Source organism: Chiloscyllium punctatum, chromosome 27 (genome assembly GCF_047496795.1).
Source record: "Chiloscyllium punctatum isolate Juve2018m chromosome 27, sChiPun1.3, whole genome shotgun sequence".
In the NCBI taxonomy this organism is placed as follows: Eukaryota; Metazoa; Chordata; class Chondrichthyes; order Orectolobiformes; family Hemiscylliidae; genus Chiloscyllium; species Chiloscyllium punctatum.
In genome coordinates this window covers 679497-697922 of record NC_092765.1, presented here as the reverse complement: position 1 = coordinate 697922, position 18426 = coordinate 679497, and the positions used below count along the sequence as shown (strand labels likewise).

Here is an 18426-nt window from a genome sequence, read left to right as displayed (position 1 = left end):
ATTAGGTCACAGATACCCAAGAGTTATTTCACCTCAAATGATTTGCTACTCTCACCCAATTCTGCCTTGAGCCAGCTTGTGCAGACAAATAAACAGGAATGGGTTATTTGTAGAAATCTCAGCTGTAAATAGGACCATTTCCGGAGAGTGACAGGATTACACCGTGTACCTGAACAAGGTCACGGAGCTGAGAACCTGGAGAACAGATTGTACAGGGCTCTGAGTCTACATCCCGGGCCGGGGACAACTAAAGGTGGTCACATTCCCCACCCACCGCAGCCCTTCACACCCAGCCCCACAAGCTCTAAAGGTCAGTGTGGTCTTACCTCTCCCTCAGGGCCCTGCCCTAAACACGAGCTTCCGCTGCTCACCTGAACTTTGGGAATCACTTCTCAGTTTCGCTCCGACTTTATCTCCCTCACTCTTGGATTTCTTTTTCTTCCTCCCGGACAGCCGGAGCCAGCTCAGAGCCCGCCGCAGAGAGCCCGGCTTGGACTTTCTCTTCCTTTGTATAGTCGCCTCCGACTCCGAGGGGTCATCCATCAGACTGGCCGAGCGGTCGCAACGCTCCCGGAGCCGCCCCCTTGATCCCAGTCCCTGATCCCGGAGCCTGATCCCGGAGCCGCTGGAGTTGACGCTGAACGGGATTCACTCCCTGTCGGTAACTCTCTCCCAAACTAAAGGCGAGCTGTAACTCCCAACAGTTTCCACATCGAAGAGCTTTCTGGAAACATTAACTTCAATCCCGCACCACAGCGAAACCACGCAGCATTTTCTCAGCCAGAAAGTATTTCAACAGTCGCTACACAATTCCTGTCCTGCTTGACAGCTCATGCTGCTGCCTTCAGTAAAACACAGAGAGAGTATGGCCCAGGATCCAACCCAACCTGCCCAGCCACAACCTGCAGCAGCTTCTGAACAAGGCAATGTCATAACACCTGGATAGACCAGGCCCACATCTCCCGGAGCAGGGAATGGCAGTGCAGGCTGGCTGACTCACATTAATCCCACATCATCCTGCAAATTGAACCATGACTTTAACTCCACCCTGAAGCGACAATCAATGCCGGTTAATATTAGAAATCTGGAGAATTCACCATTTCACTGCATCTTTTTTCTCATGGGGAGCTGCAGGCTGGAGATATAGGAGAGTCCTGTAAGTTCCTCTGCTGGTCACCACAGCTTCCAGAGGCAAACAAACCAGTCCCCGGACTGTCAGCCACTCCTTGCACTGGGAAGTACTGAGGAATATTACCATGCAATCTGACACTCCTCCACTGCAAGCCTTTATAGATCTACCCACCCTCTTTCTTTGAACAGAAAGGACAATAAAAGGTAGGAGTTGCCAAACCACACAAGACTTTAGCAACGAAATATTGTAACACTGGGAATGAGATGAGTGCCACATTGAGTTAATTCTGTGCAGAAGGCTGCTACAAACCTAAATAGTTTCTCCTTAGCAGCACAGTTAACCTTTGCCCTGTTGAACAGAACTGCTGTCGTCACATGAACACAAAGAATAACGAGCAGAAACAGTTCTTTAATTTCGTAACCTATGCAAAGTCATTCCTTTGTGCTGTTATTGCTAAACTACTGTGTATAAAGTCCTATGACACTCCAATAACCTGTTCAATCATATGAACCCAGTGATAAAGTCCAGAATTCCTGTGTGAATTTTTGAGTATCATTTCTGAATGATTCTGTTTAATTCATAACAGTGTCACTAACTTGGGTTTTGTTCAGCACCAGGTTTAATGTTGATTCTTTGTGTTTCCACTGCCTGGTCCAGTTCCAACAAGGCAAGATCCACCTGATCCTTAGGAGCTAGCTTTTGAAATCCTCCGAGGCTAAAATGTTTGCAATTGTTGAAACATTTTGCTGTTAGTCGTAGGTGTTCAGTGACTCAGATGGATTCTGGACAGTGATTGAGTTGGTGTGTGTGAAAATGAACTGAGTCGTCAGGTCACAGTTTGAAGCCAATCTGTGCAAAGTCCACTTCAGAAGGTTATTCTGAGAGCAAATCAGATATGGAGCGACTTTTTCAAATATTCCTAAAGACTATTCCTAGCATGAAAATTAACTGAACCACCTGGTGGAAGCATTAGGACTGGAAAAGGCTTTTTATGCCTTTGTTCCACTGCCATTCAATATGATCATGGATGATTTCCAAGCTAACTTCCTGCACCCAGTTTCAAAGATAAGTCATTGGACTCATTACCTCAGTTTCTCTCTTGACAGATGCTGCCAGACTTGCTGAATTTCCGCGGCACTTTGTTTCATTTTATTACACCAATATCTGATAATCGTAAAACTTACAGGGCTGTATCAACCACCCACTTATACTCTGCCTAATCCTACTTTCTACTCACATCAGTTGGTGGTGATCTAACCAGTCAAATCCTCCAACAAAAAATGCTAACTAAAAATATTCACTCATGAAGAGACTCAGAAATCAAAACTCTTGTTGACACTTGGAAGAGGAAACTACTAGAAATCTTAGAATAGATAGCAAGAGTTTGTACAGGTATGTAAAAAGAAAGAGATTAAGTGATGTGAGTGTCAATTGTAGAGTCAGAGAGCTGTATAGCAGAGAAACAGATCCTGCAGTCTATTTCACCCATGCCGATCAGATATCCTAAATAAATCTAGTCCCATTTGCTAGCATTTGGCCCATATCCCACTAAACCCTTCCTATTCATGTACCCATCCTGATACCTTTTAAATGTTTAATTGCACCAGCCTCCACCACTTCTGCTGGCAGCTCATTTCATACATATACCCACCCTCTGCGTGAAATGTTGTTCCTGATGTCATTTTTAAATCATATCCTCTTACTTTATAAACCTATGGACTCTAGTTTTGGACTCCTCTACCCTGGGAAAAAGACCTTGACTATTTATCCTATTCATGGCCCTCATGATTTTGTAAACCTTTATCAGGTGCCTTCTCAGCCTCTGATGCTCCAGGGAAAATAGCCCCAACCTATTTAGCCTGTCCCTCTCGCTCAAACCCTGCAACCCGGGCAACATCTTTGTAAATCTTTACTGAATCCTTTCAAATTTAACAACATTATTCATATAGCAGGGAGACCAGAATTGGATGCAGTATTCCAGAAATGACCTAACCAATGTCCTGTTCAGCCGCAACATGACCTTCTAATTCCTATACTCAATGTACTGACCAATAAAGGCAAGCACACCAAATGTATTCTTAACTACCCTGTTTACCTATGTCTATATTTTCAAGGAGCTATGAACCTGCATTCCATGGTCTCTTTGTTCAGCAACACTCCCAGGACCTTATCATTAAGTGTATAAATTCTGTCTTGATTTGCTCAGTCAAAATATGGCACTTCTCATCTCATTGGCCCATCTGATCAAGGTTCCATTGTGCTCTGAAGTAACTTTCTTCACTGATCACTACACCTCCAATTTTGATGTCATCTGCAAACTTACTAACTTTGCTTCCTATGTTCACATCCAAATTATTTATATAAATGACAAAAAGTAGTGGACTCAGCACTGATCCTTGCAGCACCCCACTGGTCACAGGCCTCCAGTCTGAAAGGCATCCTCCCACTACTACCCCCTGTCTCCAACCTTTGAGCCAATTTTGTATCCAAATGGGTGGTTCTACCTGCATTCCATGTGATCTAACCTTGCTAGTCAGTCTACCATGCAGAACCTTGTCTAACGCCTTACTGAAGACCACATACACAACATTCACCACTCTGCCTTCATAAATCCTCTTTGTCAATTCTTCAAAAAGCTCAATCAAGTTCATAAGACATGATTTCCCAACCATAAAGCCATGTTGACTATCCCTAATCAGCCGTTGACTTTCCAAATACGTGTAAATCCTGTCCTCAGAATCCCCTCCAACAGCTTTCCCACCAATCATGTCAGGCTCACTGTTTACAGTTCCTTGGTGTTTCCTTACCACCTTTCTTGAGTAATTGCATGGTCCTCTGGAGAGTGAGAATGGGGAGTTAAATGCATTAACAGCATGGCAGATAAAACATAAACAACAGCAGCAAGAGTAGGCCATTTGAAACTTGAACCTGCTTTGCCATTCATTATCATCACGGCTGATCATTGAACTCAATACCCTCATTCCCACCCTCCCCTATTTCTCTTGATCCCTTTAGCTACAACACCAGTATCTACCTCCTTCTTGAAAACACACAATGCTTTTGGCCTCAGCCACTTTCTGTGGTAGTGAATTCCATAGGGTCACCACTCTCGAGATGAAAAAAATTCTCATCTAAGTCCTAAAAGGTTTATCACTTAAATTTAATCAATGACCCATGGTTCTGGACTCCCCTACCATTAGGAACATCTTCTTGCATCTGAACTGTCTAGACCTGTGAGAGTTTTCAAAAGTTCTTTGAGAACCCTCCCTCATTCTTTGAAACTCCAGTGAGTATAATCCTGACCCACTCAATCGTTCCTCATAAGTCAACCTTGCCATCCCAGGAATCAAACTGATAAAACTTTACTGTACTCCCTGTAGAGCAGGAGCATCCTTCCTCAGAGAAGGGACTAAAACTGCTCACAATATTCCAGGTGTGGCCTCACCAATCTCCTTCCTAATTGCAGCAAGATATCTTTATTCCCATACTCCAATTCTCTTGTTTTAAAACCAACATACAATTTGCTTTGTTTACTGCACGAGGTCTGGTTGCGCATACTCCTCTCTCAATTTACAGCCAGTCAAATAATAATCTGCTTGTCTATTTTTGCTACCAAAATGGATCACCTCATATTTGTCCACATAATACTGCATCTGCTATGTATTTCCCCATTCACTCAGCCTATCCAAATCATACTGAAGCATCTCTGCATTCTCCTCACAACTCACCCTCCCAACCAGTTGTGTGTCCTCTGCAAAGTTTGACATATTATATTTAGTTCCTCCATCTAAATCATTCATTTATATTGTGAATAGCTGGAGACCAAGCACTGATCCCTGCGAAATCCCACTGTCATTTGGAAAAAGACCCATTTATTCCTATTCTTTGTTTCCTGTCTCCTAACTGATTTTTCTCTCCATTTTAAAACACTACCCCATCCCATGCACTTTAATTTTACAAATTAATCTCTTGGGTGGGATTTGTCGAAAGCCTTCTGGAAGTCCAAATAAGCCACAGCTTCTACCTTCTCTTAATCAACTCTACTAGCAACATCCTTGAAGAATTCCAGTAAATTTGTTAAGCATGATTTCCCTTTTTGTAAGTCCATGTTGTGTCTGATTCTGCCACTGTTTTCTAAGTGCTCTGCTATAAAATTCTTGATAATGGGCTCTCGCATCTTCCCCACTATCAAAGTTATGAAAAGAACAAATACTTTGCTTCATTCTTCACTATAGGTGATGCAAACCATTTCACTAAATGCTGTAAATCAGGACATGGAAGGGAGAGAGAGGAACTTCGTGTAATTACAATCATTAGGAGAGTGGTACTGAGCAAACTGATGGGGCTGTGGACTGACAAATCCCTGAGTCCAGATGGATTTCATCCTAAGGTTTGAAAAGGGGTTGCTAATGAGGTAGTGGATGTGTTGGTGTTAACATTGTGACAGAATGATCTGTGTATGTAATGAGTAATCCAGAACCTCAGACAAATGTTCTGGGCCAGGGGTTCGAATCCCACAATGGCAGATAGTAATATTTGATTTCAATAAAATGCTTGAATGAAAAGCTAGCCTAAAGGTGACCATGTAACCACTGCTGATTCTTTAAGGAAGGAAATCAGCCAACTTTACCTTATCTGTACTCCAGACCCACCGTAATATGACTGAATTTTATCAGCCCTCTGGACGAGTTGGGATGGGCAATAAATGAAGACCAAGACAGTGATGCCCACAAACCATGAGTAAATGAAAACAATCTCCAAATTTCCCTATATTCAAGAAAGATTCCATTGATTGGAAAGTAGCAAATATAACTCTTCTTTTCAAGAAGGGTGGAGGTAGAAAACAGGAAACTATGGGCCAGTTAGCTTGATGTCTGTCCTGGGGAAGGTGTTAGGATTAGGAAAGGGAATATCAAGTTGCATACTTAGAAAAATTCAAGATAATCAGGAAGCTTGAGCAAGGATTTATCAAAGGGAAGTCAGTTTAGTCAAATTATTAGAGTTAAGAACTAACGCATTGTGGATAGCGGAGAGACTGTAGACATTTTACACTTGAACGTCTTGGAGGCAAAGGACAAAGTACAACACCAAGATTATTGCAGAAAATAAAGCCTCCCGGTGTAGAGAGTATCATATTAATCTGAACAGAAGATTGCCTGGCTGGCAGAAAACAGAAAGCATATATAAATAGGTCTTTGTTTGATTGGCAGGATGTAATGAGTGGAGTCCTCGAGAGGTCTGTACTGGAGCATCAACCTTTTACAATTTTTATCAATAACTTAGAATGGGGGAGCAAAGATACGGACGCTTATTCCATACAACACCAGATCGATAGGAAAATATGTCGTGAAGGAAAATTTGGAAATTGCAAACTGACATAGACAGGTTGAGTGAATGGCCAAAAATCTATCAAATGTATTATAATGTTAGTAAACATGAAGGGTTTCATTTTAATTGGAAACATGAAAAAGCAGAGTATTACTTAAATGGAGACTGACTGTGGAATTCGAGGTGAAGAGAGATCCAGGTGTTCTAGAACACCAGTCACAAATGGTTAGTTTGCAAATACAGTATATAATCAAGAAGGTTAATGGGATGCAGTTTTTTTAACCAGGAATTGCACACGAAAGTAACAATGTTATGTTTCAGTTATACAGGGCATTGATGGGACCACATCTTAAATACTATGGATTACATCTTATAATTTTTTTTTAGCTAACTCTGAGTTTCATGAAGTTTTTTGAAGGGCTAGTGAGCTTTCTTATCATATCTTACCAAACTTAATGATCTACTCTGCCCCGGCCTCTTTCATGTCCGATTTCCATCTTAACACATGCCATTCCCATCTAACTTGCACACAGCAGATATCGGCTGAAACACCAGCAGCTCTTGTGACTGCCCCACCTTTAAAAGCCCATTCTGCACCCAGAATGGCACAGGCATTCTGAGCTGCTCTGCTCCTTGATGGACAGAATTGGAACACGGTGGAGAAAGGCAAGATGGTGATTTTCCAACATGGGCCTCAAGGTCCTGATGAAGAGGGTGGTGGAGAGGACAGGAGTCATCCTGCCAGAGAGCTGATTAGACAATGAGACACTAAATCACAAAACCCTCAGTAAACACTGCTATAGCTTAAAGCTGTGAGGAATCTATTGGACAAACCTGTAAATATCTGTCAGTCAGACCATTTAATCATATTTATGGACAGATGTCTTTTTTCTTTATATGAAAGTGAAATTCTGTTTGGACTATCTTTATTCCATATGATCACGGTCTTTTGTAGATCATAAGCAGATGCTTCCCAAAGAGACCATTTAAAGCACCTTTGCAATAAACATGCATATTCATAGATGGACCAACAGAAGAGTTATCATTCTAAAGCAAATGCTTGAGTTTCTATTCACGTTCAGACAAGCTGACTTCTCCCAGATTCAATGGGAATTTGAACTCCAGTATTTTCATGAATTGGAGACCTCAGTTATGATATAGCAAATCTGTTTAACCTTGTGGCTATTCAACTATGAATCTCAGTGACTATACAATACAAATTATGAAAAACTCACACAACAATAGATGTGAATTCGGTGAAAAAAAAGTAAAAATTTGTTTCCAGTGAAATTTGCAACGCAATTCAAAAATGTAAAATGCATCAGAAGACATTTTATACTTTTATTTGAAAATGCAAAAATGTTGGCTATTGGATATAAATTTGCTCGTTGAGCTGGAAAGTTCATTTTCAGATGTTTCATCACCATACTAGGTAACATCATCAGTGAGCCTCCAGTGAAGCAATTGTGTTATAACATGCTTTCTATTTATGAGTTTAGGTTTCCTTGGGTTGGTGACGTCATTTCCGGCAGTGTCATCATTTCCCACAGTGATGTCATTTCCTGTTCTTTTTCTCAGAGGGGTCCAAGTCGATTTGTTTATTGATAGAGTTCCGATTGGAATGCAATTCTTTTAGGAACTCTCATGTGTGTTTCTTTTTGGCTTGTCCTAGGATGGATGTCTTGTCCCAGTCAAAGTGATGTCCTTCCTCATCTGTATGTAAGGATACTAGTGAAAGTGGGTCATATCTTTTTGTGGCCAGTTGATGTTCATGTATCCTACTGGCTAGTTCTCTGCCTGTTTGTCCAATGTAGTGTTTGTTACAGTTCTTGCAAGGTATTTTGTAAATGATCTTCGTTTTGCCTGTTGTCTGTATAGGATCTTTCAAGTTCATTATTTGCTGTTTTAGTGTGTTGGTGCATTTGTGGGCTACCATGATGCCAAGAGGTCTGAGTAGTCTGGCAGTCATTTCAGAGATGTTTTCGATATAGGGGAGAGTGGCTCGGGTTTCTGGATGTGTTTTGTTTGCTTATTTGGGTTTGTTGCTGAGAAATTGGCAGACAGTGTTCATTAGGTACCCGTTGTTTTTGAATACACTGGATTTGTGATTTTCCTCTGCTCTTCATAGTTCCTCTGTGCTGCAGTGTGTGCGGTGGCTCATTGAAATAATGTTCTAATGCAGTTTTGTTTGTGGGCATTGGGATGATTGCTTCTATAGTTCAGTATTTGGTTAGTTTGTGTTGTTTTCCTGTAGATGCTGGTTTGAGGTTCCCCATTGGCTGTTCACTCTACCATTTCATCTAGGAATGGCAGTTTATTGTTGTTTTCCTTCTCCTTAGTGAATTTTATGCCAGTAAGGGGATTATTGATGGTCTTGAAGGTTTCCTCTAATTTGTTTTGTTTAGTGATGACAAAGATGTCATCCATGTCGCGGACGCAAAGTTTGGGTTGGATGTTTATTCAAGTCTCTGCACTACTGCCTCTGCTAAGAACCCTGATAACAGAGTTCCCATGGGTGTTCCATTGGTTTGTCTTTAGGTTTTGTTATTGAAAGTGAAGTGGGTGGTAAGGCATAGGTCCACTGGCTTGATGGTGTTGTCTTTGCTGATGAAGTTGGTGGTGCGTGGTGTATGTGTCTTTCGTTCTTCTAATGGTGTAGTCAGTGCTTCCTTGGCCAAGTTGATGTTGATGGATGTGAACAGAGCTGTTATGTCAAAGGAGACCATTATTTCATTCTCTTCTATCTGGGTGTCTTTGATGGCCTTCAGGAATTCTTGGGTGGAGTGAATGGAGTAACGTGAGTCTTCTACTAAGTGTTTGTCTATTGTTCATCTGACTGTCAGGACAATATTAAAAAGTCTCCAACAAAGTATCCGCACCATCTGGGATTTGCAAGGCATGGGCAAAAATTGCTTAAGGAGTAAATTTATTTATTCACATCATGACATCTTTGACAATATACCAAAAAAATCTGATGATTTTCAAAGTTTGGAATCTGTTCAGAATGAGGAACTTACCCAAAGGTGTTAATGTTTATCTCTGAGTTAAATAAAGAAAATAGCCACAGTCTCAAGTATATATCCAATTACCACTGTTGCTGGGTTTTTTTGGTTCTGATATGACCACCCTATCTACAGTGAACAGCCTCAGTTTATTCCTGAGAATTAGACCCTGAGGTGTGGTCCTGAAACAAAAAAAAACTACCCACTGGTTTTCAAAGTTAAAAATCACTCAGCACCAGGTTATGGTCTAACAGGTTTACTTGGAAGTGCTAGCTTTTGGAGCGCTGCTCCTTCACCCACAACCACCTGATGAATGAGCAGCACTCTGAAAGTTAGTGCTTTCAAATAAACCTGTTGGGCTATAACCCAGTTTTGTATGATTTTTAACTTTGTAGACCCCAGTTCAACACCAGTACCTCCAAATGCGCACTGGTTTCCAGTCTCAAAAGGACAGTAGGTTAAAACAGGAGGAGGAAAGGGAAAGAAAATTTGACAGAAGAAGTCCTCAAAGTTGACCAAATTCAAACCGATAAAATCTAATAGTTACAGTCTGTAAGTTGGCTTATCAAAACCATCTGATGCAAAATCCTAAATTCCAACATTTTTATGTCATCCAATCTTTACAATACTTTCATTAAAAAATTACCTTTGAATGAAGGCCTATACTTGTAAAAATAAAAGTCTGTCTCAGTGCTTGGAAAACTAGAAGGAGAAACTAGGTAGAACAATGAAACTAGAGGAGCTCAAATGTCCAGCTGAAACTAAAGAAGTAGAAATTGTTTGAGAAATGTAGAGTGGATGCTGTTATAATCCTACCAAGTAGTAAAAGATCATACAAGGAGGCATTTGTAATGAAGAAACATATCAGTCAAACATACGTTCACCGCGCTCTAACCTTCAGAAGATCAGTCATGACTTCAATGATTGGCAGAACAGGCTTAAGGGGTTAAATGCCCTAGCTCTGTTTACTTGAAATGTGGAGTATTTGAAGATGCAGGTACAAACCATGTGAATCATTTCCTGATGGATTTTGAAGATCCTGTTACATGAATCAAAAAGCAGCAAGTGTTGTCCAGTCGTATCATTGTTGGTTCTTGTGTGCATAGAGAAATTTGTTGTGGAACCCAACTGCAAACCTGCATGACTTTCCACAGTGCAGCCAACAATGTCTGAATTTGTTGGTACTACCCTGTCTTTCTAACCTGCCTTTTATTCTTAGCTGCCTGTGTTCTTTGCTGTTTGAAGGTAGCAATGCCATTATTTCAGCTCAATCCCAAAGTAGTTTGTTTTTGTGCAAGATTCTCCTAGTCCATGAGGAAGAGGCCACAGTTGCTGAAGTTCACCGTCATGGAATCCAGGAACCTTACACTCAGCTGATCTCACAGGCACTGTTTAAGTTGTGAATACTTGGTCACTTTCGGAATTTTATCATGTGTCATATGCACCAAATGTCCGCTCCATCAAAGAAGGGCTGTGATAATGAGTCCTTTAATTCCAGATCTTTTAGCTCCTAGTATCTCATTATTGGATATTTTGGGTCCCATTTGATGCTCATGATTTTTTGTGGAACCTTCCAACTGCTCAGTATGCCTCGAGTAGGTAGTCAACATCTCACAGTATATAGGAGAGTCAGTGGATGTACATTTGCTCGCTGAGCTGAAAGGTTTGTTTTTAGATGTTTCATCACCATACTAGGCAACATCATCAGTGAGCCTCCAGTGGAGCACTGGTGGTATGGCCCACTTTTTATTTATGAGTTTAGGTTTCTTGGGTTGGTGATGTCATTTCCTGTAGTGATGCCATTTCCCACAGTTATGTCATTTCCTGTTCTTTTTTTCAGAGGGTGGTAAATGGGGTCCAAGTCAATGTGTTTGTTGATAGAGTTCCGGTTGGAATGCAATGCTTCTAGGAACTATAATGCGTGTCTCTGTTTGTCTTGTCCTAGGATGGATGTGTTGTCCCAGTGAAAGTGGTGTCCTTCTTCATCTGTATGTAAATATACTAGTGAGAGAGGGTCATGACCTTTTGTGGCTAGTTGATGTTCATGTATCCTCCTGGCTACTTTTCTGTCTGTTTGTCACAGTTCTTGCATAGTGTTTTGTAAATGACATTATTTTTGCTTATTGTCTGTAAAGGATCTTTCAAGTTCATTAGCTGCTGTTTTAGAGTGTTGGTGGGTTTGTGGGCTATTATGATATCAAGAGGTGTGAGTAGTCTGGCAGTCATTTCTGAGATGTCTTTGATGTAGGGAAGAGTGGCTAGGGTTTCTGGACGTGTTCTGTCTGCTTGTTTGGGTTTGTTGCTGAGAAATCGGCAGACCGTGTTCATTGGGTACTCGTTTTTGAATATGTTGGATAGGTGATTTTCCTTTGCTCTTCATGGTTCCTCATTGCTACCGTGTGTGGTGGCTTGTTGAAATAATGTTCTAATGCAGTTTTGTTTGTGGGTGTTTGGCTGATTGCTTCTGTAATTCAGTATCTGGTCCGTATGTGTTGTTTTCCTGGAGACACTGGTTTGAAGTTCCCCATTGGCTCTTTGCTCCACTGTGACATCTGAGTGGCAGTTTGTAGTTGTTTTCCTCCTTTTTAGTGAATGTTATGCCAGTAAGGGGATTATTGATGGTCTTAAAGGTTTCCTCTGATTTGTTTCATTTAGTGATGATAAAGATGTCATCCACGTAGTTTGGGTTGGATGTTTGGCAGAGCTGTTTGTTCGAGTCTCTGCATTACTGCTTCTACTAAGAACCCTGAGTTTGGAAATCCCATGGGTGTTCTATTGCTTTGTCTGTAGGTTTTATCGTTGAAGGTGAAGTGGGTAGTAAGGCATAGGTCCAATAATTTGATGATGTTGTCTTTGCTGATGAAGTTGGTGGTGTTTGGTGTTTGTGTCTTTGGTTCTTCTAATAGTGTAGTCAGTGTTTCCTTGCCAGGTTGATGTTGATGGATGTAAACAGAGCTGTTACGTCAAGGGAGACCATTATTTCATTCTCTTCTTCCTTGGTGTCTTTGATGGTCTTCAGGAATTCTTGGGTGGAGTGGATGGAGTAGCGTGAGTCTTCTACTAAGTGGTTTTAGTCCTTGGTGTAGCCCCTTGGCCAATCTTTAAGTTGGTGTTCCAGGTGGCAAGACTATGGGTCTGAGGGGGGCTCCTGGTTTGTGAATTTTGAGTAATCCGTAGAAACGTGGTGTGTTGGATCCGTTTGGTTTCACTTTTTGGAAATCGGTCTTATTTGTGTCCCCAGATTTCTAAAGTGTTTTGAGTAGGGCTGTGGTTCGGTTCTCTAGTTGTGGGTTGGGTCTATCACCACTTGGTGGCAAGTGTTGGTATCTGCAAGCAGTGCGTTCGCTTTCTCAATGTAGTCTCTTTGATTTAAAAATGACTATCAAGTATCCTTTGACTGCAGGTAGGATAAAAATGTTTTTAAAAGTTTTTTTAGTCCTTCTAGTGCTTTTCTTTCTTGTGTATTGCGAGTGTTTCCTTCCTTTTTTCCTGCTTAATGTTGGTGCAACTGTCTGATGGTTTGCTGGGTTTCTTCTGTGAGTTAATTGTTTTTCTGTGTTGTTTCTAATGCTATTAAACAATCTTTCTTGTCCGCATCCTCGAAGTTGTAATTTAGTCCTCGTACAAAGCCATCTTAGTGAGAGGATTAAATTAGAACTTCCAGGATGCGGACAAGAAAGATTTCTTAGCAGCATTAGAAGGAAATACACTCAATACACAATAAAGGAATGCACCTGAAGCACAAACTTAAACAAACAGACAAAACACGTCCAGAAACCCTAGCCACTCTCCCCTACATCAAAGACATCTCAGAAATGACTGCCAGACTACTCAGACCCTTTGGCATCATAACAGCCCACAAACCCACCAACAGCAACTAAAACAGCAGCTAATAAACTTGAAATACCCGATACAATCAACAAGCAAAACTAACATCATTTACAAAATATCTTGCAAGAACTGTAACAAACACTACATTGATCAAACGAGCAGAAAACTAGCCACCAGGATACATGAACATCAACCTGCCACAAAACGACATGACCAACCTTCACTAGTGTCTTCACATACAGATGAGGAAGGACACCACATTCACTGAGACAACACATCCATCCTAGGACAAGCCAAACAGAGACACGCACGAGAATTCCGAGAAGCATGGCAGTCCAACCGAAACTCTGTCAACAAACACATTAACTTAGATTCCATTTACCACTCCCTGAGAAAAATAACAGAAAATTACATCACCAACATAATGAAGCCTAAACAAAAAGAAAGCGGGCCATACCATCAGTGCTTCATCAGAGGCTCACTGATGATGTTACCTAGTCTGGTGACAAAACGTCTAAAAATGAACCTTGCATGTCAGTGGGCAAACGTATATCCAAAACCTCAACCTGAGCTATAAATCTTCTCAAACCTCGCTAGGAGAGTCAGTTTTACTACACCTTTGCACACAGGATTTTTTAGCACAAATGTAACACTTGACTTCGTCTTCAGCCTTTTGGGTAAACAGATAAATGGTGGATTTTCTTTAGCAGTTCGATCAAACACCACGCTATCAATCCAGACATTTAAGGAAATCATGTTTCTGAGGAAGGTGAAGATGTCAACAGTCATCACAGTTGTCTCACTGAGAGTTCTGGGATGGGGAGTGTAATCCAAATTTGGTTGCAATTTCTGTCTTTCTTTAGATGTTCCTTATCATAGTCATCAACCACTTTTGAAGAAAAGGCCCCTGATTCTTTGAAGGCCATGCTCAAGGTAAGGGTACAGTCAACAATAGTTCCCGTGTCATCGTCTTAGATATCTTGGTTGAGGATTTCTAGCGTATTCACCACAAGTGACAACTCTGGCTGTCACTCCATCATGGAACTACTAGATCAGACTGACAGTTCCATTGGATATCCAGCTTTTGCTAAAACTTCTCACAACGGCTTCTTTATTCAGTGGCTCAGAAACCTTCCTTAGGCCAAAGACAAAAAGGTGTCTCATCTGCTAATTCTGGAATTTCCCTTCTACTTCCTGTAAAGATCTTAAGACCATAAGGCATACAAGCAAAAATCGGCCATTCAACTCATTATGTTTGCTTCACCATGGCTGATTTGATCATCTTCAACTTAATTTTCTTGTCTTTTCCCTTTAACTCTTGATTCCCTTTCTGATTAGAAGTCTGGCTATCCCAGCCTATTATATACTTAATGAACTATCACTGATAATCCTTTGTGGTAAAGAGTTCTATAGATTCACTACCCTGGGTGTGAGAAGGGATTTCTCCTCATCTGTGTTAAATGTATGACCCCTTATTCTGAGATTATGCTCACTGGTCTTAGACTCTTGCACAAGAGGAAGTAACTTTTCCACATCTACCTTGTCACGTCCCCTAAGAAACTTTAGTTTCAATCAGAAAAACCTCTCATTTTTCTATATTCCAATAAGTACAGGGCCAATCTACTCAACCTCTCATAAGACAGACTTTCCCTACATGGGATCAGCCTAGGGAACCTTCTCTGGACTGCCTCTTATGTCAGTCTATCTTTCCTTAGATAAGGAGCCCAAAACTGTTCACAGGATTTCAGTTGTAGCCTAAGTGTCTTGTATAAAATGCCATTACTTTTATACCTTGTTTCCTGTGAAATAAACGCTGATATTTCCTTTCCCTATTATTTTCTGAACTTAGACACTAGCTTTTTGTGATTCATTGTCACGGTCTTCCAAACCCCTCTGTTCTGTCGCTTTCTGCAGCCTTTCTCCAAATTGTCCAGAAATGTAACTGGACCAGCCACATAAATACAGTAGCCACAAGAGCAAATCAGAGACCAAGAAATTTGTAGTAACTCATCTCCTGACTCCTCAAAGCCTGTCCACCATCTACAGACACAAGTCAGGAGTGTTATTGAATAATCCCCAGTCACTTGGATGAGTCCAGCTCCAGCAGAACTCAGAAGGTTTATCATTATCCAGGACAAGCAGCCCACTTACTTAGCATCACATCCACAACCTTCAACATTCACTCTCTTCCCACCAAAACACAGTGGAGAAACTCAACAGGACTTTTTGACAGGATTGTCCACACCCACAAACTCTTTCATTGAGAAGGACAAGGGAAATATGAAGTTCCAAGAAAGACCAGGATGCACTCGCAGCTTTATTAAGGAAATTAGATTAGATTAGATTAGTTACAGTGTGGAAACAGGCCCTTCGGCCCAACAAGTCCACACGGACCTGCCGTAGCGCAACCAACCCAGACCCATTCTCCTACATTTACCCCTTCACCTAACACTACAGGCAATTTAGCATAGCCAATTCACCTAACCTGCACATTTTTGGACTGTGGGAGGAAACCGGAGCACCCGGAGGAAACTCACGCAGACACGGGGAGAATGTGCAAACTCCACATTGAATTGAACCCGGGAATTGAACCCGCGTCTTTGGCGCTCTGAGGCAGCAGTGCTAATCACTGTGCCACCATGCCACCCATGTTCCCTCTGCATGCAGCAAGGTGAGAAAAAGATGTTTCCTGCCCAAAATGGCTGATGACATCATCATTTCAGCAGACTCTTAAAATGACAGTCTGCTATACTTTTACAAATAAACACAATATCCCTCTCCTTTACATCAGGGGTTCCTTTCGTGAAACCTACAATCCAATATACAACAATCAGAAGTCAGGTGTTATGGAGTATATCATTTGTGTATGGCTGGTGTTTATCTTTCTCATTGGCCTTAACCTCTCTTGTTTTAGGTATACTCGGAATATCATTGGTAGTTGTCTTTTCCCAAGATGATTGAATATTTGAGATTCACACAATGTCATGGTTTTCTCCACTGACGTACTGTCTCCCTCAGATGATCCAGTTGCTGTTCTGTCTTCAGGTATATCCATTTGTCTCAGTTATTTAAGGATCTTCAACTAATATTATCTCTGGAACATTCATTCTGGTTGCTAACAATTGATCTGGATGTCTTCTCCATACGACATCATCTCTCACCAGTACAGTGTAAGAAACTGGTCCAGTCTGTGCTACAGTGATGGCTAGTACTTACTTCACACCAACGAGGTACTTCTCACCAACACCTCTTCACTGTTTTGGAAATCATGTCATTTGGCAATGCTCTCCTAGTGGAAAACTTGATTCTATTGTTTCCTGTCAACAATGTGTTTAGTCATGGCTGGTTTCAGCAAATCAAATGCCGTGTGCATCTGACACTTTACCACGAGTGATGTGGGAAGGATTCTGGGTAATCCAAGATGGAGGATGGGAAAAATTTCTGGCTATAACAACTGCTCCTTTTTTGAGGTATTTTAGATGCTGGAGGTGATTTCCTCAAATTCCAGGAGCAGCAATTACTGTTTTATATGCTGTTGCATTGTTTTGGAACTTTGGAAAGCAAATTCAAAACAACAAGCTTTAAAAGGGAGAAAACAGACAAAGGAAGCACATGGTGAGGTCAGTGCAGGAGAGAGAGAGAGAGAGAGAGAGAACGAGAACGAACGAACCTGCACAATTACTGCCTTTGCTGTTTTGAATTCATGTATCGCTGGACATCAGAGTGCGTCTGGGAAAATTAACAAACAGTGAAATTCACAACTAATCTTGGAGGAACCTGTTTGGGCGAAGTTCACAGCACAGAATCAGATAAGTTAATCATTGTTTTAAGTCTGTCCAACAGAAAGCTGTAGTAATGAGTAGAGTGGGTACTTTCTTGAGCATATGTTTTTGGAGATATATCTCTTGATTAAACTTAAAAGTAAAGCTTAACTATTAATTTAAGCAGGGGCAGTGATTTGTAGAGGAATTTGACGGTCTTATTTTCTGTGTCTGTAGATTTTAAAGGAGCAAAAATGGCCTTTAGTACAGTGGTATGTACTTCTTGTCAGATTTAAAGAGTTTAAAGAGAGTTTAAGGGTTACTGCAGATTATATCTTCCAGAAATGCTGTTGGATGCGAATCTTATCAGATTGAATGGATCAGTTGGAGAGACAGTTAGAAGCAATAAGGAGTTTACAACAGCAACAGAATGTGATGGATGGCAGTTATAGGAAGGGGGGAAAGTCTCAGATACAGTCGCATAGATGGGTTAACTCCAGGAAAGGTAAGAGAGGTAGGCAGCTAGTGCAGGAGTCATTTGTGAGTATACCCATTTCAAACAGGTATGCTGTTTTGGAAAATGTAGGGGGTGATAGATTCTTAGGGGAATGTTTCTGGTATTGAGACTGGCTCTAATGCAACGAGGGGTACATCGGCTTCCAAGAGATCAATTGTGTTAGCGAATTCTGTAGTCTGAGGTACAGACAGACATTTCTATGGCCAGCAGCAAAAAAGCAGAATGGTATGTTGCTTCCCTGGTGCCAGGATCAAGGATGTCTCAGAGAGGGTGCAGAATGTTCTCAAGGGGGAGAGAGGCCAGCAAGAGGTCATTGTCCACATCGGAACCAATGATATAGGAAAGGAAAAAGTTGAGATCTGAAGGGAGATGACAGAGAGTTAGGCAGGAATTTGAAAAGGAGGTCCTTGAGAGTAGTAATATCTGGATTACTCCCGGTGCTACGAGCTAGTGAGGGCAGGAATAGGAGGATAGAGCAGATGAATGCATGGCTAAGGAGCTGGTGTATGGGAGAAGGATTCACATTTTTGGATCATTGGAATCTCTTTTGGGGTAGAAGTGACCTGTACAAGAAGGACGGATTGCACCTAAATAGGAAGGGGACTAATATACTGGCAGGGAAATTTGCTAGAACTGCTTGGGAGGATTTAAACTAGTAAGGTGGGGGGGGGGGGGGGGGTGGGACCCAGGGAGATAGTGAGGAAAGATATCAACCTGAGACTGGTACAGTTGAGAACAGAAGTGAATCAAACAGTCAGGGCAGGCAGGGACAAGGTAGGACTAATAAATTAAACTGCATTTATTTCAATACAAGGGGCCTAACAGGGAAGGCAGATGACCTCAGGGCATGGTTAG

General features: G+C 41.4%; 1 protein-coding gene across 3 annotated transcripts in view; it reads right to left on the bottom strand.

Annotated features, from left to right (window-relative positions):
* The window catches only part of nhsl3 (NHS like 3), a 278490-nt gene that overhangs the window by 196023 nt on the left and 64041 nt on the right, over window positions 1-18426 (bottom strand). Inside the window, exon 1 of one of the 3 annotated variants that reach the window (XM_072547897.1) lies at window positions 372-1220. The exons of the other annotated variants lie outside the window; for them this stretch is intronic. Within the exon in view, the coding sequence (XP_072403998.1) occupies window positions 372-543 (172 nt within the window). The 5' untranslated portion in view covers window positions 544-1220. Of the gene's footprint in view, window positions 1-371; window positions 1221-18426 lie in introns of those variants that run through there. 3 annotated transcript variants of the gene reach the window in all.